At 30.6% G+C, this 27,720-nt stretch overlaps 5 protein-coding genes across 8 annotated transcripts; 2 read left to right on the top strand and 3 right to left on the bottom strand.

Annotated features, from left to right (window-relative positions):
* Positions 1–288: 288 nt before the first annotated feature.
* Positions 289–7,781, bottom strand: LOC110998200. The gene is made up of 3 exons (XM_022266711.2): positions 7,422–7,781; positions 6,222–7,071; positions 289–4,011 (listed from the first exon to the last, which is right to left on the bottom strand). Exons 1-3 carry the CDS (start codon positions 7,488–7,490, stop codon positions 2,687–2,689), a joined length of 2,244 nt encoding a protein of 747 aa, XP_022122403.2. The 5' UTR covers positions 7,491–7,781; the 3' UTR covers positions 289–2,686.
* Positions 7,782–8,608: 827 nt separating this feature from the next.
* Positions 8,609–11,406, top strand: LOC110998205 (protein dj-1beta). 3 transcript variants are annotated; one of them, XM_022266723.2, is made up of 6 exons: positions 8,609–8,714; positions 9,152–9,257; positions 9,335–9,454; positions 9,952–10,066; positions 10,239–10,381; positions 11,250–11,406. In XM_022266723.2, the coding sequence occupies exons 2-6, from the start codon at positions 9,171–9,173 to the stop codon at positions 11,352–11,354; spliced, it is 570 nt and encodes a 189-aa protein (XP_022122415.1). In that variant the 5' UTR covers positions 8,609–8,714; positions 9,152–9,170; the 3' UTR covers positions 11,355–11,406. The 3 variants fall into 3 exon arrangements, with proteins under 3 accessions (XP_022122415.1, XP_022122414.1, XP_022122413.2); XM_022266722.2 differs by having other exon boundaries at positions 8,617–8,722; XM_022266721.2 differs by lacking the exon at positions 8,609–8,714 and adding an exon at positions 8,894–9,053.
* A 667-nt stretch (positions 11,407–12,073) lies between these two features.
* LOC110998232 (uncharacterized protein C1orf198 homolog) lies at positions 12,074–17,794 on the bottom strand. Its single transcript, XM_022266764.2, has 4 exons — positions 17,505–17,794; positions 15,761–16,110; positions 15,497–15,681; positions 12,074–13,709 (listed from the first exon to the last, which is right to left on the bottom strand). The coding sequence occupies exons 1-4, from the start codon at positions 17,634–17,636 to the stop codon at positions 13,582–13,584; spliced, it is 795 nt and encodes a 264-aa protein (XP_022122456.2). The 5' UTR covers positions 17,637–17,794; the 3' UTR covers positions 12,074–13,581.
* A 370-nt stretch (positions 17,795–18,164) lies between these two features.
* LOC110998208 (zinc finger protein Xfin) lies at positions 18,165–25,553 on the top strand. 2 transcript variants are annotated; one of them, XM_022266730.2, is made up of 7 exons: positions 18,182–19,674; positions 20,273–20,441; positions 20,883–20,996; positions 21,170–21,341; positions 21,967–22,119; positions 23,084–23,182; positions 23,625–25,553. In XM_022266730.2, the coding sequence occupies exons 1-7, from the start codon at positions 18,435–18,437 to the stop codon at positions 23,856–23,858; spliced, it is 2,181 nt and encodes a 726-aa protein (XP_022122422.2). In that variant the 5' UTR covers positions 18,182–18,434; the 3' UTR covers positions 23,859–25,553. The 2 variants fall into 2 exon arrangements, with proteins under 2 accessions (XP_022122423.2, XP_022122422.2); XM_022266731.2 differs by lacking the exon at positions 21,967–22,119 and having other exon boundaries at positions 18,165–19,674.
* A 375-nt stretch (positions 25,554–25,928) lies between these two features.
* LOC110998209 (enhancer of rudimentary homolog) lies at positions 25,929–27,716 on the bottom strand. Its single transcript, XM_022266732.2, has 3 exons — positions 27,562–27,716; positions 27,290–27,475; positions 25,929–26,828 (listed from the first exon to the last, which is right to left on the bottom strand). Exons 1-3 carry the CDS (start codon positions 27,562–27,564, stop codon positions 26,706–26,708), a joined length of 312 nt encoding a protein of 103 aa, XP_022122424.1. The 5' UTR covers positions 27,565–27,716; the 3' UTR covers positions 25,929–26,705.
* Between the last annotated feature and the right edge of the window lie 4 nt (positions 27,717–27,720).

The raw sequence follows: 27,720 nt of genomic DNA, 5'->3' as shown, positions 1-27,720 counted from the left end.
AACTGGCAATAAACTTACGAACCTGCATGAATCAAGTTTTGTTTCTCTTACAGAAATCAAAATCTTTCTATTTATTAGTTTAGAAAGTATACACAATATACACATTTTGTGTTGAATGAATTACCTTTAGTAGTAACTTTACCTTTCAAATAGGATTTTATTTACTTTTAATGAAAATGATATAAACATTTTTTACAATAATTTGATATAAAATATTCATTAGTGCTTTGAGGCACTTTCATAAGTATAATTATTCAGGTGTTATATTTCAAAACAGAAACAAAAATACTTTGGTAAGCGGCATTTAATTACAAAAAAATCATACAAAAAATATCTCATGTGATGTAAATTACAAATCTCTTGGTAACACAATGGAAAATCTTTCACAGCCTTTAGGCGCTTCACACAAAAAGTCCAGTACTTTAAGTACATTATCACTTAGCACTGGCATTTCCTTATATTTAGCTACGACTTTGACTTGTAACAATCATTAATCAGGGTCATTAACTAACGGTCATTTAATTTGGTAGATTTAGGATTAAACCAATTCCTAAATCTCAAGGAAACTTAATTAAATTGGAATTCCACAACTACAGATATAGCAAAATTTTAATCTATCATAGATTACCAGTCAGTACAGCTGTTGTATGATTATAGGAATAATAATCATACAGCAGGCTTACATTTCCCTCGGTAAACCTACCCTTTTGAACAATATTAACATGCAGTTCAAATTTACGGTTGAATCATAGTTAAAATATAAGAAATAGGCACTATAAATTGGAATTCTATAATTTTGACGCAATATTAAAGTCATATTAAATACTGTAAGAGAAAACAATTGCAATCTATCTTAGACAACTGTTGAATGTTTTTAGCCGCCATAATTTAATATCTTACTTTTCTTACAGTTTTGAACCTACAACTTTTATGTTATGTAACATAAAAATGTATTTATAAATTCATAACAATGTTAAACAAAGTACACAGATATAGAATAGAAACATCTGGAACCTGCAAAATTTCATCTTATTTTTTTAGTCAATTCAATAAATTGAGTATAATGTAACTAGATTAAGCTTCCTATTTTAGCTATGTACTTCATTCACATTATTTCTGAATCTTTATATTGTATTGCAAGGAGCACTCAACAACTATTGTAATTCTATGAAATATTCTTTAACACAAAAAAATCATAGCTAAGTCATATTTTTTCCATTTCGTAACCTCAAAAGTACTTAAGCGCCAGAGTCGTTCAAAAATCATTAAAAAAACACAAGCAATTATTTACAAAATCTACGATCCGATTTGAAATACTCCATTTTGTCGTTGCTTGATGGCGCTACAAGAAATAGTCTCACCTCTCCAATATTGTAATAACCAGTGTAGGTATTAGTATGGTCTAGAATATATTTTTTATCTGTGGTAATTTGCATTCAGCCCTAAGGCTATGAATGAATTTGTTCTGTGGTGCTGTCATGTGCAGTGACTTCCCATTGGAAGCATCTACTCATACTCATCATGCCTAGAGCTACTACCGGTCTTCTAGCTCTAGAATATGGTGACGTTTTAGTCAACACACATACTGTGTAATGGTGAGTTGTCGAGCAAGTTTGGATGACAGCTTTCTTGAAACAATATAATTCTTATTACATGTGTAATGTCATATCTTCATAAAAATATGGCAATATAATTTTTACGTAACAGGATATCGTTTGTCCGATATTATGTGACACCGCCGCCCATAGACAATCACCAGAGGGACAACGCCCATAGACAACCACCTCGTAATGCGTTGCGTCGTTTTATCAAGTACCAAAATTAAAAAAAAGACAATATTAGGGCTGCAACCTCAAATTACAATTTCCTTCTGCTAATAAGAACGGCGTGGGACAGAATACATAAATTAGGATGCAGTGATGTACGTGTACGATTGTAACAGTACAAAAGAAAACGACACTGGTGGTACAGAATTTTTAACTTTGCTATATAATGGAGCTATCTAACTATTCTAGACAAAAGTAACAAAGTTGTTCCATTGGACCAGCCATGTAAAAGTGGGCGAAATTTCAAATGTGTTTGAGAGTTTATTAAATGGATTCAATTGTAACTGAATGTTGTTCAGATTAATACCTGCTGAATTTCATCACCGGACCTCGAGGCAGAATAGGGGCAAGGCAGTTTTGCCACTATATGGAACCAGCTGCCCACTAAATTATTTCCGAACCAATTCGACTAAGAGAGCGTACCAGTTCTTAAAAGGCCGGTAACGCACTCGCGAGCCGTCTGGTATTGAGTCCATAAGCGGCGGTATCACCTGCCCCTTTGCCCTGTTCTATAAAAAAAGTGTAGCGCCATCTACATCAACAAAACGTAGCCAAATCAGATCATTAGACAGGAACATACCATAGACAGAATTATTATTTTTAGTATTTTCATAATCACTATTTTATCTGATTAAGTTGTTTAACTATAGTTAATAATCTTAAACACTATCCACATACTTGAATTTTGTTACTATTAAAATTAACTTTTAAATGTTTCAATAAAAATAATGTATAAACTGTCCATGGTTTGTAATAAGTATTGATATAGAAACCCAAGACTTGAACGGTTGTCATATGTCATGTTTAAAATATTATAAGCCAAATACATAACGATTTCTTGGATTTTTATATCACATTGACTATGCTTGAATCGGCAGCGATTCAACAATTTTATCAACGCAATCAAACTGAGTATCTTTTTTAACGCTTAAATTCTGTATTGTATCACATAACTCTTCATTTCCACTAAAATCACCTTTATCAGCACTATAATCATTTTGGTCAGCACTAAAATCATTTTGTGTAGCGCTGAAATCACTTTTATCAGCACTAAAATCGTTTGGGGAAGCATTAAATTCACTTTGAGCTGCGGAAAATTCACTTTGTCCTACACTAAAATCACTTCTACCTTCTTCACTATGTTTAAAATGGAGGTGTTTCTCTAAACTAGACTTTTGAACACACTTGTATGGGCAATGAGGGCATTTGACAGACTTTTGTCTTGGTCTATAGGGTTTACTTTGAACTTTGAAATCCACTTTTTCTCCCTCTTTCTCATTCAGGTGCCTCTGTTTGTGTTTTGTTAGGTTTGTTTTTTGGACACACCTATAACTACACATATCACAACTAAATGGCTTTTGATCGGTGTGTAAGTACATATGTTTGACTAAATTTGGCTTTTGCACTGTTCGATATTCACAGAAAGGGCAAGCAAATGGCTTATAGCCGGTATGTGTTCGCTCATGAACGACTAAATTGTTCTTCTGTGCACATCGATACTCACAAAACTGACACCGGAACGGTTTTTGCTTCATATGAACAAGGATATGTTTTGCAACATTGTTTTTCTGTCCAGATTTGTAATCACAAAATGTACACGCATATGGCTTTTCCCCTGAGTGCGTTCGTTCGTGGATTTTCAATATGGCAGGTGACTGACACCGGTAGGCACATTGGGAACAACTGAACTTCCCTAATTTGTCCAAGTCTTCAACACTTAAACCATTGTCACAGTTTTTCGCGTGTTGTTTCAATATCCGCTTTGAAGGAAACACCTCCTTACATTTAAAACAGCTATACTGCCCCTTGATATTCATTGAGAGGTCATCAATTTTATTATTCACGCTAGAATCATTCTCACTTTTATCGTAATAAAAAATCTTATTTTCATCCGGTTTAAGATTTTCCTTTGGGTCTTCATGTTTTGACATTTCAAATTTGCCGCCATCTTGTCGCAGTTTTTTTATTTCTTCGTTAAAGGTAGGGGTGTCAAATTGTCTATGGATGACTAAATTTTGAGGGTTGTCCCTGGCCACTTCGTTCGCGTAGTTATGGTTATAGTTCTGTTGGCGCTGGTAAATTTCTAATGAATTTAGAGCTTGTATGGGTAAGTGGTTATTGTAAACTGAGAAGATATGGTCTTGATGAATTGTAGGCGATTGCAGATCCTGCTGTGGTATTTCACCTGAAATTTAAAAAAATAAAATAAGTATTATTTACTTTCCTTACGGCTCAACAGATAAATTTAACCGAATTTTAATTTTACTGATGACTATTAAAGCAAACACATATCTCCTTCATAAGAAATATATAGTCAGTCAGTATATTGTATTGTTTCATCTAAGTACTCTTTTGTCTCTCGAAAAGCGAGTACAGTTTAAGCAATACAATTAGATCTATAACAAGATTAAACTTAAATTGCGTCCTGGTCTGAATAATATTGAAATAAAGAAAAAATGGATATTTTATAATGTTTTATCTAAATAGGTACTACATATATGACCATTGCGATAATGTATCAAAATCAATTAAGATGATTAAAAGTATAACAGCTATGCCAATTAATTAATTACAGATAAGACAATAACCACCATCTTTTAAATACTTTTTGTATATGTATTGTGTGAAAAGTTTAGTCAATAAAATATTAAAATGTTTTTTTCGATCTTTCAATCAATTTCAATTTCAAATCCACAAAAGGCAGATAAAGTCGTGTGAAACAAGAAACTTAGTATAAAGTACAATAAAAATCACGCAGACATAAATCATTTATTTTTCGAGGTGATTTGCATGTAAAATTCAACGCCACATCTATAAAATTTGATAATGTCAAATTAGAAAGGTCAGCTGACTGGTTTTCTTATTATAAAGTGACTAAAAAAAGATGATTTCGATTAATTTTTAATAACGCTTGGCACTATATCACTTCGACCGACCCGATGATACGTCCTATTTACAACTATAAATCAAGCTCAAAACTTGTCGTATTTTAATACGATACCGATATGATTATATAACCCTAATATTGGATGTTATTTAAAACGATTATATTTCTAAAATTAACCTTTACTCTAATCCTAAACTAAACCTCGTACAAACAGAATATAAATCTTCTGTATTTAAAATAACTTTTATTGATTGATTTACTTGCCTTGATTCACTTAACCACTACAGTTTATTCAAGAAATTTCTTTTGGGTATCGACGACTTTCTGTCATTAATATTGGAGCATGCGCGATACAATTCTAGATTCTCTGCAGTGCTGCGATGTTTTATAATAATCAGTTTGTATTATCGTTAAAACCAACTCCACTAACATAATTACATATTAATGTTAAATTTCGTCATACATTGGTGGAATCGTTACTAGCTATCTTATAACTGAATTGTTAATTTACGGATCTTGAATCCCCGCGAGTATTTATAATCCCGCGCAAATTGAAAAATATTCAAAGACAATACTAGGCGAAACTAACTATCAAATGATCCTTGGAATTTCACAGAATGGGGAGATAGGATTTGGCATCATCTGACGTAATTAGTTTAAATTTAAACCCTACTAGGGTTTAAAATTTATTCATTACCAACAAAAATATTTTTAGTTAAAGTTGTTGAGCTTATTTATATTTAGAAATTATCACCTGTCTTAGATAACGTGGCATAAAAAATAAAAAATGAACATTTACAGACAACGCGACTCTAGTCATATTTTTTGGATAATATTGTAACCTTATCAATTTTCATAAATATTAAAAGAAACATGTGAAACTTGATTTACATCTCTTCTGTTATAAAATCACATTAGTTATTCAAATGGATGCAAACATACATCCATGCAAAATAATGCAGTATTCTATAATCAATTTAATTGTGTTTTAAAAAATATTATCCTTTTGATTTAAAACTCTAACATAATTAACAGAAAATTGTGTTTGACCCACAATTAATAGGTTAAATCTCATTAAGCAACACTATAATTATATATTAGACTTAAAAGAACTTCTTACTTTACTTACTTTCTTATTTTATTAAAAGATAGTATGAAACCTGCACGGCATACCACAGCCGGGTAGTTGGTACCCATAAAAATAAATGTACATCCACAAAATCAAATAATTTTTGTTTCTGTCATGTTTTCATGATATTGATGGTAACAGGATTGTATAGATAGTTGATGTTAACTTGTGAATTGCATCCAATTTTTGAAGAATGTCTATATATTTAATTAAAATGAAAATATAATTCTGTTTAAATTCATGTTATTAATATAATTTTTTATGAGAGTAAGTTTCGCGCTAACAAATTCTGAACTGATCAAGATTAGCCATTTTATAAATAAATTAAATTTTCACTGTGAGACTCCATAAAAAGCTACAAAAATTTAAAATAACTTACCATTGACCGTGTTGGCTAGCCCCTGACTCATATTATCATAAAATCCTAAATCTTCCTCCTGTTCTGGCTTTATATAAAAAGGAATTGGCAAATCATTTTGCTCAACCCTGTGCTCTATACCATTCCCTAGTCTTTGATCCAAACGTTGGCCCAACTCCATCCTTTGTGCCAATATTTGATCAATTTTCTGGTTCATTGAATAATCAAACCTGTCCAAATGTTGTTTCAGCAAATGACTATCATATAATGGTGACCTTCTTTCCTCTTGGCTATTGGCAATGTCATTGTCTATTCTATTCATCATATCTATGTTTGGGTTCTGCATATCCATTCTTTGGGTATCAATATGTAAATTTGCTTGCATTTCAATATCATTCCTAACTAAATCCATATTTCTATTCAAGTTTTGTACCAACTCAAGATTTCTGTTCAAATTTTGTGCCAAATCATTTCTATTCATTTGGACTAAGTCATTTCTTGCCAACTCCACACTTCGGTTTTGTGCTAAATCAGCTCTTAACTCTAAATTCCTATTAATATTTTGAGCTAAATCATTTCTCGCCAACTCTAGGTTTCTATTTAGGTTTTGATTTAATAAATCATCGTGTCTTATTTCATTCATAAGCTCTAAATCACTTTTTTGTAAATGTGCAGGTATCTCATTGAAATTCAGTGTGCGTGTGAGGTGATTGGTTTTCAACATAAGTGTGGACATTTGTCGTGGAGACAGTGGTAATTGGAAATTATGCATTAAATTTGGATTTAAGGAAGACTGCATAGCCAACTGTATTTGTTCCATAGTTACATTATATTGGTAATCCATACTCTCAATTTGATGGGATTTTTGAAGCTGTAATCAAAACAAAAAAAGATTAATCAAAGAACAAAAACCATTTTTTTACTTGGACTTGGTACTTGGAAAACATTAATCAATATCGTCATAATAAATAAATCTTTCGCTTTTACTTAAAACATGTAAAAATCATTTAATAAAGTCATACTTAAACTATATTTAAAATTGTTATAGCAACAAGATAAAATAAAGGAAAATTTGCAAATTTTAAGATTAATTTGCCTCGATACAGCTGTTCCAGATATCAGAATTTGTTATCATAAAGATAAGAATGACTACAGTAGTATTTTGTTGCCATGGAAACAAAATCTTATTTCTTAAGGTAAATAAACTTAAAGGTAACTTACGTTTTCCATGTAGGTTTTATAATTTTCTTCATCTAATAAAACACGATCCTCGGTTTTCACAAAATCCATTGTGAAAGCAAATTTGAAGAAAAATAGTTAAATCATAACGAACCAAGTATAACCTCCGTTAATTCTATAACGATTTCACATTTGTTGCACCTTATACTAAATTGAATAAAAAACTAAATATAAAATAAAGTCTACATTACATGATTCATGCGTAAAGGTCAAGATTAAAAAAACGATTAAAACTTAAAACAAAAAGACATGATTTTTATTTCAATGACGTTATTTTTAACAGAAAGAAAGGAAACTATTCCATAGGCAATAGAGTACCGTCAACGAACATCTGTCGCGACTCGCGGTCGTTTTTTTTTTAATTTATTTATTATAGCCGGATACAGGACTCGCGGTCGAAGGCTTTGTGTTGCCCGTTTCAAACTTATATTAAAGTGCTCATAAAAATATTATTTTGAAATTATATTGTTTTGAAGTGAAACTTTTTCAGGCGCATGAGTGTAATTTTTTTATTGATGTAATGCAATCACGAATATGCAGCGTTTTGCGAAACAAATAGTCATGGAGCGAGAGTATTACTATAGGCACGTAAGTCTAGCGCTGGCCGATACGTGGAGGGGATTGCTGCGCATGTGTAATGTGGTGCGAGGGCCGGAATACGACTGGAGAGCCAATCGACGCTCTTCATTCTGCTAGCCCCCCTCAGGTACCATATTTTTTACTTCTGCGCAATAACGGTCAGCGCTAGAGTTTCGTGCCGCTACTAATAGGCAAGTAAGAAATATCTAGAGAAAGAAAGATAGAGCGAACGTCGCGTCGCGCACAGTGCCAGGGAGCGACGGGTGGGAGATCTATAGTAAGATCGAGAAAAAATACAATATGCTGTAATTTTTAATGTATTTGTACTATTATTAGCACGAATACAGTGTGAATATAGATATACAAATGCAGTGATCATATCATTATATGATCCACGTACCACCTACGTACCTTAGAAATAATTAGTTTTACAAACTACAAAGAAGTTTCACTTCTGATATGTGTACTTTGTACGCACGCACTTTTTTTTTATTATTTACGAAAAGTTACTCAGAAACCATACACTGTATTTTGTTAAAATTATTATGACATAATAATTCTACTTGCAATTAAATATTTGACCTTAAATCGACTTTGAATATTATTAATAAAATGAGAAATTGACCTTCAAAATCAAAGCGGCTATTCACAGATACCGACATTTCATTATTATTTCTCTTATTTGAAGTAACAAAGGTATAGAGGTAAAATATATTTTAATTAGTGTTTACACTAACTTTGTAGCATTATACTAATCTGAAAAATAAATCGTTAATTTGATAAATTCAAACATTGTCAGGGAATTGTTATTTGTTACACAGAGGCATTGCAGAACAAAGATATTCTATAAATTCACTATACTTTTAAGTTTTGTTATATACGTCAAAGTCAAATCTTTCCGAAATTCCAAAAACTTAAATATTATTTGATGTTTATTCTGTCGGCACCTCGAAATTTTGCCTCTAATTTGAAATTTGTTAATTTATTACTGCCTAAAAGTAGGAAAAACCCTGTTAAATCGTCTCAAACAGTAAGGTTTGTAATTTGTACCTAGAAGGTATCATCAAGATTCGATAGGTAGGTCTATTTTAGTTTCGTTCCTTATTTGATTTTTTTGAAATTATCTTTTTTAGGAACCTAAAAATATCTAAAATGTCGAAGTCTGCGTTAGTGATTATCGCCCAAGGGGCTGAAGAAATGGAAACCGTGATAACAGTCGATATGCTGCGTAGAGCCGGCGTAAGTATTCATCAAATTAATTGAGCATCTTGATTAACATACATTTTGATGTATCTTTACCAGATGACTTGTTTCAGGTATCGGTGACAATGGCTGGCTTGGATGGAAATTCACCAGTGCTTTGCTCCAGACAAGTCACTTTGGTGCCTGATAAATCACTTGCTGATGCATTGGCTGAGAAACCACAGTATGATGCGGTAATATAATTTACATGCACAAATGAAGAAAATTATATTTAAATTAGAAAAAACCTGTGCAACACATGTTGTGTATATATCTCTACAAAAAAAGTGATTTAATTCAGGCAAGTGTTGGGCTTCTAATATTAAATAACAATATGGATCTTAATTTCATTTATTACACCATAGTTATGGGGATAATGTATACCTTTAAATATATTAAAGAAAAAAGCTGTGTAAGAAGGCTTACTATAAAGTTAGCGATTATCTTGTTGATAAAAGGGCCTGAGACTAGTGTTGGACTAATTATTTCTAATTATTTGCTATATTTGTTTTAAAATAAGTGTTGTTTTTCACTCTGGCTTTTTCACTCGGCCTTCACCCTGTCTTCTTTGCCGATGAGTAGGGATGCCTACAGGTTCTACATTAATGACGTGGAATAAGTGATAACTGTCTATCTTATGTTCCATAAAAAAAATTTTTTTTTTATTTAATTGAATGCTTCATAATTTTAGGTTATTCTGCCCGGGGGTCTAGAAGGTTCAGATCGGCTATCAAAATCTGATGTTGTGGGCACTTTACTGAAGGAGCATGAAGGATCTGGAAAAATTATTGCTGCTATTTGTGCAGGTAAATATTTCAACCATTTTAGAAGAGCAAAAGTTATTGCATTGATAATTAAACATAAAATAATTTACACTATCATGTCATTAAAATATATATGTTATGTATTATTTGACACTAACATTTTAAAGTACAACAATAAATTTTATTATATTTATCATTTTATTTTTTTTTTCAGCTCCAACAGCATTTGTAGCTCATGGTGTAGGTAAAGGGAAGAAAATAACATCTTACCCAACTACAAAGGACAAAATCACTTCAGATTACACATACATTGAGGGTGAAAGGGTTGTCATTGATGGGAATTTTGTTACTAGCCGGGTAAAGTATATCTGCATATTATATTTAACACCCTCAAACCCCAAAGGATTATTTCTTCATCAAACCTGCCTTGAACGTACTGCCCTTACCATCCCAAAATAACTGCTAACATGCTAAGCATAGGTTAATGTTATGTCATTAATGTTTGAAAGCTCAGTCAATCTGGTTTTCACTAATTTTACCCTTTTAAGGGTTTTTACTTATAAAAATAAAAGTAGTAGTAGTAGTCTGTAGGGATGTGATGTTCTGCAAAAATAATAGATTTTTCGAAATAACCTATTCAATAGATTTTATGTGAAATTTGATTGATGCTTAGTGTATGTTCAGTAGCTCATTGCATTATTTTTATTGTATGTAACTTAGTGCTGCTGAATAAATTTATTTTACTTTTAACTTGAGATTTTGTTAGATTAGCTGGTTTTATCATGCATCGAGTATATCAATACATCTTCAAAGCATTGGATCTATTCAATGTATCACATAGTAAACATTGATGTATATCGAACACCCCTAATAGTTCAAGTTCCGGGTTATAAAAGACCAGACACACTGTCGGGAGAGAGCAGATATAAAAATCGATTATGATTGATTTTCAATTATAAAAAGAATCGTTTATTTTTAATATTAAAATCGCGTACAAAAATCGATTTTTACTTAAAAAAAATCGATTTAAATCTATAATAGTTTCACTTCCCTAGTAGTCTGTGGAAAAATACAACTACTAATTAGTCAGTTGATAACACAGTTGCAGCTTTTCCCTATTAAAAATATTTTTCCTAAACATATTTTTTAAGCAAAACTTAATGTTTACTGTTAATGAGGTTCACATAACCTAAATAACTATATTTTTTGTTGTTAAATTTTTCAGGGTCCCGGCACGGCCTATTGGTTTGGACTGTCTTTGATAGAGTTATTGACTGGCAAAGAAAAAGCCGCGCAAGTAGAAAAAGGAATGATTATCACTGGCTACTAATTGAGATGTTAAGAAAAAATGTATAGTCGCGAAATAAAATTGAGATATTAAATTGTCATTTCATTGCCCCTTGCACTGACATCAACCGGTACATTGAGAAGTCACATTTGATTTTCAAACAATTATCTGAATACATTTGACAGGTACATCAATAGTTTTATTAGCTTCTATTAACCCAAAACAATTATTTATCGTCTGTGAACCCCGACTAAATTTATGCTGTGTCATTTAAGCCCACATAATATATGTTCTGTTAAGTAGGTTTTTCGATTTTCAACTCGGAGCGAGTACGACCGACTCGCCGAATGGGAAACAATTTCTTCGAAATATTAGAACCAAAAGTAAATGACATACGTTCAAGTATTACGTAACGCAACTTAAAAACGCGGCGTAACGTTATTTCTGAAACCCCATTAAAACAGTACGTGACCACCAAGTTACTATTTTTACCTAAAAATCACAATTATGCGGCGTAAAGTACCTTTGTTACTGTTTTAGTCCGCGCCTGTAGTCGTAATGTTTTACGCTCCCTGATATAGATGAATGACTAGAAATTCGTCTCAGCAGTAAAATATGCTTTCCGATACTGACTACTTCTACATACAGTACACATTAAAGTTAATTTAATCAAGCCAAACAACCATAATTCAGATCCCTTAGTGAACTATCTAATGTTAGATTATGGTGATTTATTATTGAATACTAAAAATAAAACTTCATATTGATGAATATTATATTTAAAAAAGAATTACAAAAATAAGCGTACACAAGATAAATGCATGTCTTAAATGAAAAAAATAATAATACTAGCACAGATTACACAGTAATTAAAACAAGTTAAGTGTCAATATGACAGTCGCTTTGGTTTTGGCGCCGTAAACGTCGAAATTTCAAATATTTTTATCATAATACCGATGTTGCTTTAATAAATATTATAATGTTTTGTCTTAACTTTAAATGGCTGGTACATAACTTGGCAGTATTGGGGAAGTAGAAGTTGTATGTTTAGCAAAAGGCTAACGACTCATTCGTCATCTAAGCAAATGCTTTCGAGTCTATGTAATGATTTATCCATAAACTTTATATTTTTTAAATGGCTCTAATTTTATAATGTTGACGTCGGTAACGGTCTACGAAAGGGCTATAACAAGTATCATGAGTATTGTTTCCGGTATAGTCAAGAGCCGTGTGTGATTGTTTGTTCTTTGATAAACGTACATTTCACCCAGCCCACAAACCCAATATAGACAATTGACGTACCAAATAAAATTCGTGAGTTGAAATATAAGAACCCTGTATAAAAAAAAATCTTCTCTTAATCCATCTATCTAGGTATATATTAAGCTATTGTCATGATACAATCAGAACATTTTCAGTAATTAAAATAATAATAATAATAACGTAAAAAAATTTCAAGCATTCAGCTAACTTCCTTGTATTGCCAGTATACACTGTATAAATATGCAATTAACACATTATGTGATGCAATTGAAAGTGTTTAAATTGATACTTGACTAAACACATTAAATTAAAAAAAAACTAAATAATATCTATTAATATGCCGTAGTATGAGTTACTACTCACAAAACTTCCCACAATTATATAGTAACAATTAGTCTTATTAGATGTATACGTTGAACCACATCTTTTCTATAAGAAAATATTGTGCAAATGTATTTGCCGCTAGGGTACATATTATAAAAGGTACATATCTCAGGATACAACTTATAGGACACTGCCTTTTTCCCGCCACTTACGCAATATAAAACTACATATTATAATAATAATTGAGAACTTCAATAGAAAATTTATATGAAAACAAAATTTATCAATTGTATTGTTACAGAAAGAAAATAGTTTATTTTAAGTATGGAGTTTCTTGCCCATTCATCTCCATATGATACCTTTTAGAAGGCAACTCGTCGCTTTTTTTTCATAATTCTTAAGACTATTATTATAAAACGTAGACTAACAGTACTTGTTTCCATAGAGATATTATTACCATATAAAATGGTAACCATGGTAACAATATTTAGTCCCAGTTTTATAATAAGGCCGCAGATATCGGTTTTAGTACATACAGTGAGGTCTAGCTCAAACGGGCTTATTATTTTTTCGCTACTGCATAATAAATATATACCATACATTACTACTACAATATAATTTTAAATTTATTTAATAAATTATAAATTAGTGAGTAATATTCCTGAACATTATTCAGTTAATTTTACCAGTTATCCAAAAAGTCAAAACCTGTCTTTGGCACTGTAGAGTCTGTGAGTGTTTCAGTTGACTGAAAGTCTGTGTTTGACGATGCCTGGCTTGACAGAAGACCACGGTTTTCTTCTGAGAGATCTGAAAATGTAATGTAGATAGATACTCTTAAAATAATCTTTTATTTTAATTCTCAATTCTAATCACTTTGTGGAACCAACTGCCGACTGAAGTATTTCCGAACCAATTCGACTAAGGGTCCTTCAAGAAATGAGCGTATCAATTCTAAAAAGGCCGGCAACGCACTCGCGAGCCCTCTGGCATAGAGGAGTGTCCAAAATTAAAATATATAAGTGGCCCTACAACTTTTTAGGCCTGGGTTTCAGATTTCTGTATATGTTTCATGATTATGATAATTTCGATTGAATGTTAAGGTATGTCTGAGAATCGGACAACATCTATTTCTCATCCCCCTAAATGTTAAGGGTAGTCCACCCATTAATTATATTTTTTTTGAAACAGCATTAAAAAATACATACAACACCTAATTTTCATCCCTCAACGATCAACCCCTATTTTTTATTATAAATGATATACATGGCAAAACGACGTTTGCCATGTCAGCTAGTAGATGACTAAATTTCAAATAATACTGCTAATAGCGGAACATCGCGAACATAGAATTTAACATGTTAGGTATTACAGCTATGTTTATTCAAATGAAGTCATTACGATCACCTTATCTAACGAACAACAATGGTTTGAACAATGCAAAGTTGACTCATGCTTAGAATAATAATGGTGCTAAGATAATTGAATATTATGAATTAGTAATAGAATTACTTTGTACACTTTTTAAAATAAATTTTGGTGAAAAAAACTTTTTTAACTGATTGAAGTTATGTATTATTGTATTTAAACTTATAATTATTTAAATATAATTTTAAATTTAACCGACGATTTAAAATTATTTTTAAATAATTATAAGTTTAAATACAATAATACATCACTTCAATCCGTTAAAAAAGTGTTTTTATTTAAATGTGTAAAAGTTATGTTAATAAAAGACAATACTATAAATTTTGGTATTATTTTTGTACAATATTTTTAGTGATTATTTGCTGTCGTTTTTCTAAGATACCACCATATGTTTATATATATCCACAAGTGTTCCACGTACGTACTATGACACAAATTATGAGGATGTTGATATTTTCCACATCACCAGCAGATGTAAGGAAATATTTAAATAGGCAGGAATAATGACTTTGGCAGTTACATTTTAATTTTTTTCTTTTTGTATAATGTACTTTTGTTTTCTGTTTCATATATAATGTTTATCTATATAATCTGTTTTGGTTTTTTATATAATTAGGACAGCTATTTATAGTATGTATGTTAGCTGACAGATTAATACTCAATAAATAAGAGTGATATCCTATCTACGAATTGATACTAAAATTAGTCTAGGAGTGTTTTGTTTATAATATATATATAAGTTTAAAACATGTTTTGTTTATAATATATATAAGTTTAAAACATGTTAATATTACATATTCTTCTATACATTTAAATTAAACATCTACTGATACCGTTGAGGATAGTTAATACGCGTATTTTACTAAGACCGTCAAAATTTTACTCAAAAAGTAAGCCTTGTGGGTAACCCTTGAGGTTGAGTCTCATATTTAATGATGCGTTGTACCCAACGAACAATTTTTAAATTTCGAAAATTAAAAGATCGTGCGTAAATCGCCATATTATCGTAGACGAAACAGAAAATGAAATAGACGCAGAATCTGTCTCATGCCCCATAGTTTTTACGATTTTTTGCTAACATAACATATTTTAATAAAATTTAGTATACTTAAGCAAAATAAAAGAAACATTTTCTAACCAATAGTCCAAGTGTAACAAGTCATACTCACCGCCATTAGACTTAGCAATACTGGCTCTATAGTTGTCTTGACTCTTATAATTCCTAAAATCAACAATCTGCGTTTGATTATTTTCAACCAAGCACTCCTTTTCTTCATCTTTCCCTTTGAAATTTCCTATAAATTTCGTAATAAAGCTGGTAGGAGATACTATCTCCCTATTCGCGTCTTTATATCTAAAATACACAAATATTTTTGTTTATTTCGTTGGAATCTATAATATAAAATTAATTTATGAGCTAATTTCACTCTTACCTTGATACTTCATGATTCTTCAACGCATTCTTTAATTCATTGACCACTTTAGAATGCGATATTGCCAATTCCGACATAACAGGTGGTGAGGGGGGCACATCCTTCGATTTTCGACTCTCTATACAGAGATTCAGTTGACTCTTCGTCTGGTAAAGAAATGGTGCCGAGTATTCATCCCTGTAGGACCCATTTTCATCTTGTACCACTTTCTGTGCGTGATCTCGGCCGAAGAAAGACATAAGATCATCCTTATGAACTGGTGGATCATTTAAATCGAAATCTAAACTATCTAATAGAGCGTACTTGAGTGCTATATCCGGTTTTATAATCGACTCATTGATTATTTCCGACTGAAATTGTAATGTATACATAATCACGCATTAAGTACAAAAATAGCAAAACCTTAGTACATTATATTATATAGAATTACATGAGGCACTTAAGTAATTGATTACTATAGTACAAAATTTCTTTTAATATTTAATCAATTATTCACAACTAACAACACTCATGGTAATAAGTTCTGTAATCAATGGAGTGCTGTTAAAATTCTATAAGAGCCAGTTAGTAACAGTGTTTATACACTCAGTTACTTTCTGTGTCTGTGATACTTTTTCTTAATGTAAGTGATTAGCATTCTATCTGCTTTTCAATGCAAATAATCACATTATAAGTTATTCTGCCTTACATACAGAGTCTTGTTGAATAAACCAATGGGTGACAACATAAGAATAAGCTATACTGTGAACTTTAGCTGTGACTAACTACAGTACAATATACTAAAGGGCATATTATGTAATACCTTGAAGTTAAAAAAAAACATTTTATTCAATTTTATTAATATATTTTTTCATAATAGAATCTTTGAATAGTTAGTATAAAGATTCTACTGGAATTATGTACACAAAGTAGACTTTGTTAATAATGATAAGGTCCTGGAACAAAATAGTTGTGGAAGGATCATTTCTGGTATTTTTTTATCCATTTATAACCACATCTTATATTTTTTAAGATTACAGAAGTATGTTGTTTACAAATAAATTACATTAAGTATTTATAAAAAATGTAAGTGCCAATATTGAATTTACAACATCAAGCCATTTTTCCTGTAGTGAAACCAAACATCCTTCCTTTAATTTACACAGGAAACATATATATATTTTTATTGCACAATTTTAAAGGCCCAACAGAAAAAATACAAATAAACATGAGCTTTTGACTTAAAATGCCTGTGTACATAAATTTAATATTTTGCAACATGCAATCCATAACTAATTGCTTAACAGGAAATGTTTAATGTACATATAAGAATAATTATTTAATTGCTTTTGAATAATAAATAGATGTTTTAATTAATGATGAATTAATAGGTTTATCTAATACACAGTTTAAAAAGTACAGTATTATTTCAATAATATAATTACAATTTAACAAGTCAAACTATAAATTAAAAGAAGATACCTCATAGAAATATAAATAAAAATATGCAGAGAGATTACCATATTTTGGTGAAAACAATATCAAATATAATTTATTAATATAATAAAATTATGTTCTATATAAAATATGTTGCATATTTTTTTGTATAAAATTTCTGTATGAGAAACCAAACGCTTTACATGCTAAGGAGATGCTAGAAATGAATATGGTATTGCGTTTAATCCTAATTATTAAGCAAGTAATGAAAAATCTAATAATATAATGATATTTTGAAAAACAAAACGATAAAAATAAAGTGCCATACCTTTTCTTTTTCCGAAAGCGTATTCCAAATATGCTCAAAGGTATTTCGTGTTTCTACAATATCTTCATGAATTTTAGTTGCAATTGGGTTCATCGTACTAAAGTACTCTTCCGCTACCGAGCTAAGCGACATTTTTTTGCTATAATAATACTGGATAAATTTATGTAATATTACATACTCTTTTATCACAGGTAAACTGCTTTGTATTTTTATAATATATTTTTAGACTCAAAATTGATAAATAGACAACGCCTTCGTATAGCAAATCACGAACACAGACTAAAGCTAATGAATTAAAAATAGGCAAAAAGCAACTTAAAATTTGACGTTGAAAGTAAGTTTTTTTTAGAATCTATTGACGTTGAAAGTAACAACTATAAACTATAAAGTACCCACAGGGCACACCCATATGATAATATCTGTTTACTTTGTAACTAAAATCTACCAATGAAAAAAGGTACATAAATTAGATTGTTATTTTTATCTTTGTTAATTGGTTTGTTCTTCACAAACAACAGTAATTAATTTATATTCTTATAGAAATGCTCAAGGAAAAAAATACGTCATGCTCACTCGTCCTAAAAGTCTGTTCTGAGTGACGTCTGTTTTCTTCCTCTCTTAGTGTCCTGTATTTATGTTGCCACAACATCAAAATCTTAAAGAAAATACTACACAATATAGTATGTATATTTTTAGTGTGTATCTAGGATACGCTACAGTCTTTTATTTAATCTCTGTAGTGAGTAGTCTCTAAATCTTAGTTTATGGTTTTGTGGTATTGATGGCTGTTGTGTCGTTGTTATTTTTTATTTATAAGGCCAAGTTTTAGTTTTAAATATATGTCAATATGTTATATGTAAGCCAAATTTACAGTGTTTATGTAACGGTAACGGGTTTACATAATGCATAAACTATACAAGCATCAGAAAGATGTTGCATAATAACAATCAATTTGGACCGAGTGATGTTCCAATAAGTGCTGAGGCAAATTTGACGTCTGATCTTGTAAATCCAAATAATGTGAACAGTATAAAGAACTTAACTCAGCCAATGCCACTGGTAGCAAACTCAGGATGTAATATATCAGAATTTCCTTATGGCTTAAATATGAACGCTGGTATGAGCCAATATCCTAATTTTTCATCTGTTGGATTTCCACATAATGTAATGTCACAAAACTCTATGAACTGGCCAAACAACACATTTCCTATGAATTTGAACGCTACAAATGGGCCATTTGGTATGTCTGTCGATAGAAAACACTATGAAAAAGAAGAAAATTTATTAAATGTCCATCAAATCCCTAAATATAAGCCAGACGTAAACAATTACAATCAGTATAACGATAATCTGTTTAGTAATCAAAATTATCGACCAGTTCATGCAAGCTACGATGACAATACAACAAATAAACACAGAATCCCTGGAGATTATAAACAGTATTACGAAAGTAATTTAGGTTTAAGTGTTAAAGTAGATGAAAAGGATTGCAATCTAAGTAAGGTTTCCGAACCTAATGAAAATTGTTTACAAAAAGATGTTATAAATAAAGTTAAAGAGGCACTTACAATGGAACCTGATAGCTGCATCTCAAATAATCCAGTGACAGATGTGGAAAAAAATTTGACTGAAACTCATACAAGTGATACAGACACTTTTAGTTTGAAAACCTTTAAAGACTCTGATTCTCGTAAGCGTAGCTTAGAAAAAACCCTAAGAATGCTTGAAATAAGCATAATAAATAGTACAAATTCCAGGAAAAATTCTGAAACAACAGAAAGTCCAAGAAGTCATACTGATGCATTTAAAGTTCCAACTGGTAATGCTATGACTACTTCAGATATAGAACAAAATGAAGAACTAAGTTCAGAATCACAGTATTCTAACTCTACATCAGTTGAAACAACAAATCGAGAAGAAAACAGTAAACCAGAAGCATCTAAGCAAACAAGTGATGATGAACAATTTAATGATATATTGCCTTTAAATAAAATTAAACAAGAAACCATACACACAGTTGAAGTTAAGTTAGAGGAGTGGACACCAGATCTGGACACACCAAATCCATTTCAAAAAGATACTTTTGGTGTTCCAAGTGAAGATGTTTATAACTGTCACATTTTAGATTCTGAAAATGGTATAAATATTGCTAAGGAACTTGCTAAAAATGGTAAGTAAAGTTATGAAAAAATAATATTAATTATGCTATATGCATTAAGTAAGCATGAACATATATATATATATGAGCCTTGTTGCATTCTTTTAGCATTTGTGACAGTAAATCTAAAATTTCATATACATTTCTGTTTTTGATGTTCATAAGTGTTTATTGTGTTACCTATATGAATAAATTATTTTGAATTTTTCACTATAGTACTCATCTGATATTAAAGTATAGGTACCTCTTATAGATCCATTTCACACAAAACTTAGTATTACCTGCACCCAGTTCAAATATAAATAGTAACAATTGTATTATTATCATCAACAATGTAAGATTTTGATAAGGTTTGACATAGACTATTTTACACAGACTAATTAATTTGAATTGTTTGATCATTTGCTTTTTCTTTTAAAAAGAGTACTGAGAGTTTTTTACGCCGGCTTTTTCTCTCGGCCACCACCCTTCGTCTTCTTTGCCGATGAGTAGGGATGCCAACAGGCTCGAATTTAATGACGTGGTGTCAGTGGGTGGGTGGTAGTGATACCATTATGATCCTATGTTCCAAAATAAATGAAATTAAAAATAATTAATTTTTTTTTTACAGGTGGTACAACGGAATCCTATTTTGAATGTCCATATTGTAGTCTTTACTTCAATAACCCAAAGCGATATTTAATTCATTTAAAGTGGCATTCCTTTGGTTTGACAAATGAGAAGAGACTTGAGTTACAGCGGGAAAAAGAAATGAAGAAAGTATTAAAAAAACAGGCAAGGTATGTAGCTAATGAGTGCTTTACAATTTATTTAGAGAAGCAAGTACTAAAGTGTGGGTTGAAATATAAATTATGTAGATGTAATATGTATTAAGTTTCAACGGTTAAGATGACCGGCATGACCGGACACAGATGTCAGTTAGCCACAGATGACTGGTAAATTGTAAGACAACTGACCAGACATCTGTGCCTGACATGCATTGTAAATATTTTGGGTCCATTCTTGTGATTCAGAGTTAAGACTTAAAAGTTTTAAAGTCATAAGTATGACTCCCATCCAACAAGGTTTCTTACTTACAATTTGTTTGTTTTCTTATAATTTTTACCAAATGAAGATGTGAGATTCATTTTAAGGTAATTATTTTGGTTTCCAAGTTAAATTACTTAATTTAATTTTTTGTTTTAGAACCTAACAACTATCTTATAATTTTACAATTCCAGAATACAGATAAAAAAGCAAAATGAAGAGAAAAAAGAACATGACGGCCCTAATAAATGTACAATTTGTGACAAGGAATTCAACACATACAGCAGCTTAAAAACCCATAGACAAAAGTAAGTAATAATAAAGACACACACACAGTACTGATAAGTTTTTAAAGAGTGATATATCAATTTATAGTTGATTAATTAAGGAATATAAATAGCATAAAATTATTCGAAACGAGCTCCCTTATGTTTGAGCTCCTTATACTTGAGATTTATAATGAGCCAAAATTTTCCCATAGAATGCACCCAACCCGTGCAAGAACCTGCAAGATATGCAATAAGAATGTGTTAGGCTGGCTTGCTATGAAGCAACATATGACAACGCACGAGGAAGCCAGCTTCAACTGTCCAGACTGTCCAAAGAGGTTTAAACATGCACATTCCTTAGCCAAACACCGAGATACACATAAGGTGAACATAATTTCTTATTAAAACCTTTTTTAGTGTTGGCCTGGTGGCTTGAACGTGAACGCCTCAATACTGGATCAGTTTTGTGATTTTTTTTTCTTAAGAAAACAAATGATAGTGGTAAGTGTTCAGCCTTTTGTGCCTCTTACGCGACGGCTAAGGTCTAAGATATACCGTTTTTTTTATTTTTTGAACTGGTAACATATACCTTTAAGTCATAACTTATTTGGAAAATGTTCAGTACTTTTGACCGGTTTTCTCATAATGGTTTCACCATAGGAGCGAGTGTAAAATGTCATTTGTTTACAACTGTGATATTAAGCCACTAGGCCAACAATCATGTACATACTTACCAATCATCTTTTGTTTTTCTGTTTCATTAAGTCTAGTCGGTTATCTTTTCGCCAACTAGAGGGGTAATTAAAAGAAAACTCTATTGTTTAATATTTAACTATTTATTAAAATTAAATAAAGTATTTTTGAACAAATAATCAAGATGGCTGATCTAGGGATATGTCAAAGTGACATTTATATTGATAATTTATGCGGTGCAATCAATCATTCTGATACGTCATGTATATAAGATGAGGTACACATACATAAAAACAATATGTTTTTAATAATTCAGGAGAAAACACATGGATGCGCTCAGTGTCCAAAGAAGTTTGGTTCGGCGACTTTGCTTAACATTCATATGAAGACGCACGAACGAATGATCCGTGGCGCTACTTTCCGTTGTACCTACTGCGGAAAGGGGTATTATGAATCCTTTAGTTTGGCGGTAAGTTTACAAGACAATTGATAATAAAGTCATAAGTTTTCTTCCGTTTGTACCGTTTTGTTGTTGAAGAATTATTATGAAGTTAGGTCATATTCATTTAGTTTCATCAACATCAAGAGAAACGGTTTTGAACAGATTCGTCTAGATATTTTTTTTCCAATTTAACTGCCATATATTATACTGTATTAGAAAATTGTTTAAGTTGCTTTGTCCGCGAGTTTTCTTTTGAATTTATTTTGTCATATATTTATTCAACATGCAGATTCATTCTAAAACAGTAATATTACTATACCAATACTTTAAAATATTTATTTATTCACAAAAATTCCTGTCCATATCACAAGTTCTATTAAAAAATCGCCCTTCTTACAGTACTAAGCCAATACGATAATGTCGAAAAAAATAAAACAGTTTAATATTAAATACATAAGATACGCAATATATGATCTAAAACTTGACTATCGTTCATTTATTATATAGTACACGTTATACATACATAGAGCCGTGTTAGCTGTAGTGACTTCAGCTTACGATTTTCATTCCTAAGGTTGTAGGTTCGATACCCAGTTTTGCACCAATGGACTTTCTGTCTAGGTGCGCATTTAAAACTTAAACCTGAAAACATCGTGAGAAAATCATGCCTTACACAAAAAAATCGGTGGCGTGTGCCAGGCACAAAGGTTGATCACTTATTTAACTCGTAATTAAGTCTCTGTAATATCCGTTAGAAATATTTATTTCATTATACCAAATATATTAATCTACAAAATAAAAATGTTTATTGTTTCTCAAATTTTACGTAAATACATGAGTATGAGACAGCCCCCGTAAGTAGTCAGAGACACTTTTGTTGGGTTTGACTCGCTACTTCCCTAATTTATACAAACTCTCATAGAAATGCTATTAAGAAGTGTCTTGTAATGTTTTTATTTACGTGTTTTATTTATTGTTACATTATTTACAGGCACACGAACGTACGCACAGAAATGAAAAGCCATTCACGTGTGACATTTGCAACTCCAGCTTTGGAACTAATTCCAGTCTGAAGCGACATTTGAAAGTTGTGAGTTTTTTTATAATTATTACTAGCGAATTGTTGATTTTTATTTGTTTAATGATTGTTATTAATTTAGTCAGTGTTTCGTCGGAATTTAGCGTCAAAAATTTATTTGAATTTGACAAATTATTATTTCAGCTCATTCTCAAATGAATTTTATAGTTAAAATATTTTAAATAATCAAAATCACTTTTTTTACCGCCGCCCATGGACACTCGATGCCAGAGGGCTCGCGAGTGCATTGCCGGCCTTTTACGAATTAAAAAAATTAAAGATAATTAGGTTACCTATATAGAATGGGGTTTAGAAACTTGGTCATATAAAATGTTCGATTATAATCTATATTACGGGATTGCATTTTTCCCGATACTTAATATTTTTTATTGCTCAAATAAAAGTAATATTTAATCTCTTTAGCCTCGTTAATAATCTTATGATATTCTTTCAGTCCCACAATACAACAAAACCATACGAATGTCAGACCTGTCACAGATGTTTTATGCAGGAATCGATCCGCGATCGCCACGAACTACGTCTACATAGCAACCCGGAAGATTTCAAATATCCTTGCAAGTTATGTTCATCGAAATTCATTGAAATGAAGGATCTAAAGAAACATCTTTATAAAGTGCACCCAAAAGTTAAAAGAAAGAAACATTCTGATGATGATTACTCTGAATAGTACGTGATCTAGAAACGTCTTCGTGTTGTACGTATACGCGTATAACGTACCCGACGTCCAAATACTTCGAATTCGGATTACGAAAGTTTTTTTTTTTTTTTCAATTACCGGTAAAACGATATGTGTGTATTGAAATAGTACGAATGTTACTTTTAAATTTTAAAATGATTGTGATGTACTTAAATGTTATAGCACTCCAAAAGGTAGTTCAAAATCACCATCTTGACAGATGTCAAATTCAAAATTGGGGACAAATGTTGATCTGATGATTTATATGGACCCCTCTGTCCCAGATTCAAGAATTCTTCCGAAATTTTACTGTAATAGAAAGATTTAGATAAAAAGATTGTATATTTGAATTTGTCTATAGTTTGGAAGAATAAATATGTAGTTATTAAAATGAAGACATTCTTTTATCAAGACAAAAAGTAATAATGATGTATTAACATCAATTATTTAATAAAAAATTAACTATTAGATACCTAATAGTGAACAGATACTTTATTTTGTACATAAACAACTTTTACAATTTTATAGATCGTTACCTAAGATTAATGTAAAAATTAGGTATATAGATAATTTTAGGGAAATTTATACATATTAATATGGGCACATTCTTATCTGTTTTTAAGTTTAGTTCTTAAGGTTGGTTTAAGCACTAACTTGAATATAACACGGTTAATACCTAACTTTAAACAATTATATAAACGAAGCCAATCGTATTAGAAAGGAAAATATATTTGTTTGACTTATTAATCATTAGTGTCTCAAATTTTTTTTAAATATATTATGTGTGAGTGTAATTAAACCCGTCCTTTATTACATTACAATATACTGATTTAGGTTATTTAATTCTATTGGCGGGATAAGTTTTGATTAATTAATTGAATGATTAATTCACCAAAGAAACAAATTGATATATTAATATATTCGCATGATGAAAAGATTAATTTAAATTATAAAAAAAAAACATTAAGTAGCTACTACGGCCATATAACCTAGATCGAAAATACAGTACTTGTTAGTATGGTCACAATTCTTTTTGTATGGGAAAAAACATTGTAACCATGTTTAGAAACACTACTAACTATACAAATTTTATGTTTTGTTTTTCCCTATCTTCCTTTTCCTTTTCTTTTCTTTCATTTTTTTTTAATCAAAACATATTTTTATATTTGGAGTTCATAGCAAGCCTCAGTATGTCAAAGACCCAAAGGCATAAATTATGAATAATTCTTTCAAGCATTTCAATTACACTCGCTATCTTCTTAGGGGCCGTTCAAGTGTACTGCAATTTATAATCCCCGCCCCCCCCTCCATTTGAAAGCTAAAGTAAGCCAGCCAATAAGCCATAAACATATTATTTATTTGTAGGAATCCTCGAAAATACAGTGCATTTTACAATGTATGGGTAATGTGTAAAAAAGTTCATAATTATTGTTGACGTAATCACCGAACACAAAAGACCCATCCTTTTTAGTGCTTACTTGGACGGCCCTTTAACTTTAAATGAGTATTGTTATAATTTAATGTTAATAAAGCTATTATGTTACTTTTTAGGAAAATTGGTAGTGATACAAAAATCTCAAAAAATTTTGTTACAAATTATTTGTATATATTTTAACACAAACTAAGAGGTATTTAAGAATAGTTAAGTTAAATGTTAAGAATACATAATTTCAGAGTATTGTTATTGAATAAGGTATTTTCATTATGTCTATTGTAATTAAGGAATATTACCAAATTTTTGTAAATATTCAATGTCTTAGAATTTTGTTCTAATAAATATTATTGAATCTATTTTTTCTATAACCTTTCCATTACATCAACTCTATTATTATTCATGTTTAGAGCTGGCTCTGGGTACCAGGAGGTTCAAAATCTGGGAATAATTAAGTAAACTCAGGTCTAATGTTTAAGAACTAAAAAAGCTTTGTTACACTTGGAGCCAAAGTAATAAATAATATCCAGACAAAAAGAATACTTGAGGCTCTAAGCAATATACATAATATTGTCTATTTCATTTTATATAATAAAGTATAGCAAGGTTAAGTAATAAGAAACATATTATACACAATTAAATCTTTATTCATACTTATCACTAATTAAAGGAGTCGAAACAAAAAAAAAACAGTTTGTGTCAAACTGTCTTTTGATATACATACTATTTTTAGTATGAAGTTATTATTAAAAAAAAATACAAAAAATGCTGTGGACACAGATCGCTCCCTTTACAGAAAGTTAGTTTTGGCTACACCCACCAAGGTGGCTTGCACAATGCAGGCAGTCAGATGAAAAGCATCTATTCCCTGGCTACAGTAACTAACCAAGTAATTACCAACCAACAAATAGTTTTTTGAAAGCACTTGTGACAACTGCAAACCACCTTGATTTAATTTATTTTTTATATTTTGATTTAATAGGATATTAAAATTAAAATAATTTTTATTCTCTGCAAAATAAAAATGTCTGATAAAAAACTTATTACTCTTGATATAACTTTGTATGCTTTTAAATCAAAAGTTACAGGATTTCTGTAAACTATGCATATCTCCAATTTACTTACTACCTAGGCTACGTCTCAGTTTGCAATGATGGTCTTTGTCAAAAAAATTGTATTCAAGATGATAGGAAAGGTTATGCTGTTTGTCAGTTATAAACCAAAATTTTAACAGCTGCAGTAAAACATTTTTCTTTTATACAATTAAATATTTAAATGCACATTACATTTTATTTAAAAAAAAATTAAACAAATTGTCATGAATATTGTAACAAATAAATTTATGAATTTTACCATTTATGCATCCATTACAAACCTTGGCAGACCATTTACTTTGTTATGTCAATTTAATCACCTTGTCCAGCTGCTTGGCGTAGTAATACATAGATCTTTTCTTTTATCCAATCTTTATTGTATGGAGCATAGGTGTTGGTTGACTTTTGGTAAACAAGACAACTAAGATCTGCTAACTGGAAGAAAATTAGTATTAAAATTTACTAACTTTTATAGTAGTTTATTATATATGCACAATGGACCGAGTATGAGTCTAAGTGCGAAAACTGAGTCCACTAACCATAATATGTTTTTACAGACACATTCCATTCCTAGTGAAAAAGCATGTTGTTATTTAAAAGAAAAGTGTTTTATAAAGAACATGATTCAGTGGTTGACTTAAAACTGATTATGATGTAATTTCTTAGTTTTATAAAACAAATATATTCGTATGTTGCAGGAAATAGCAGAAGTTATAGTATTTATTACAATCTATTAAAAAGTGAGATGATAGCAGAGTTACTGTAAGTCTGTTATTAAGTATTGACATAATTTCTAATTTATTTATGAATACAAATTCATTAAAGTTGCCCGTATTCGGTACAAATACTAAAATTGAACGCCGAAAAATCTACATTAGGATAAGATCAATACGTACTTGGTCTATAAAATCAAATAGTTGTGAAATATCATATGTTATTGTCGGCGTATTTGGGTTTCTCCGTTTTAAGTGTTCCTCGTATATCTTGCAAACTCCCTCCATACAATCATTAACACTTTCGTAGTCTGAATATGTTCTCGTCTCAGGTCTTTGTCCCGGTTGAACCAAAAGAATTGTGTGTGACTGTAACAACATAACCTGACTTTACCGCCATTTTTGACGCTATAAATTAATATTTACGTACGTGTACGCTTCACCTCCTTACTTACCATATTATTAGCTATTAAGTAATTGATAATTTCTATAACTCGAAGAAATAAATTAATTGACAAAACTTAAGAATATATCGAACACCAGTTTAATCATCAAGACTACTTTTTTTAATTTACAAATCAGTATAGCCAATCACAATGCATCATTGGGGACAG

This window comes from Pieris rapae, chromosome 15 (assembly GCF_905147795.1).
Source record: "Pieris rapae chromosome 15, ilPieRapa1.1, whole genome shotgun sequence".
Lineage (NCBI taxonomy): Eukaryota > Metazoa > Arthropoda > Insecta > Lepidoptera > Pieridae > Pieris > Pieris rapae.
The sequence above is the reverse complement of the archived record's forward strand: the minus strand, read 5'-3'. Positions and strand labels throughout refer to the sequence as shown.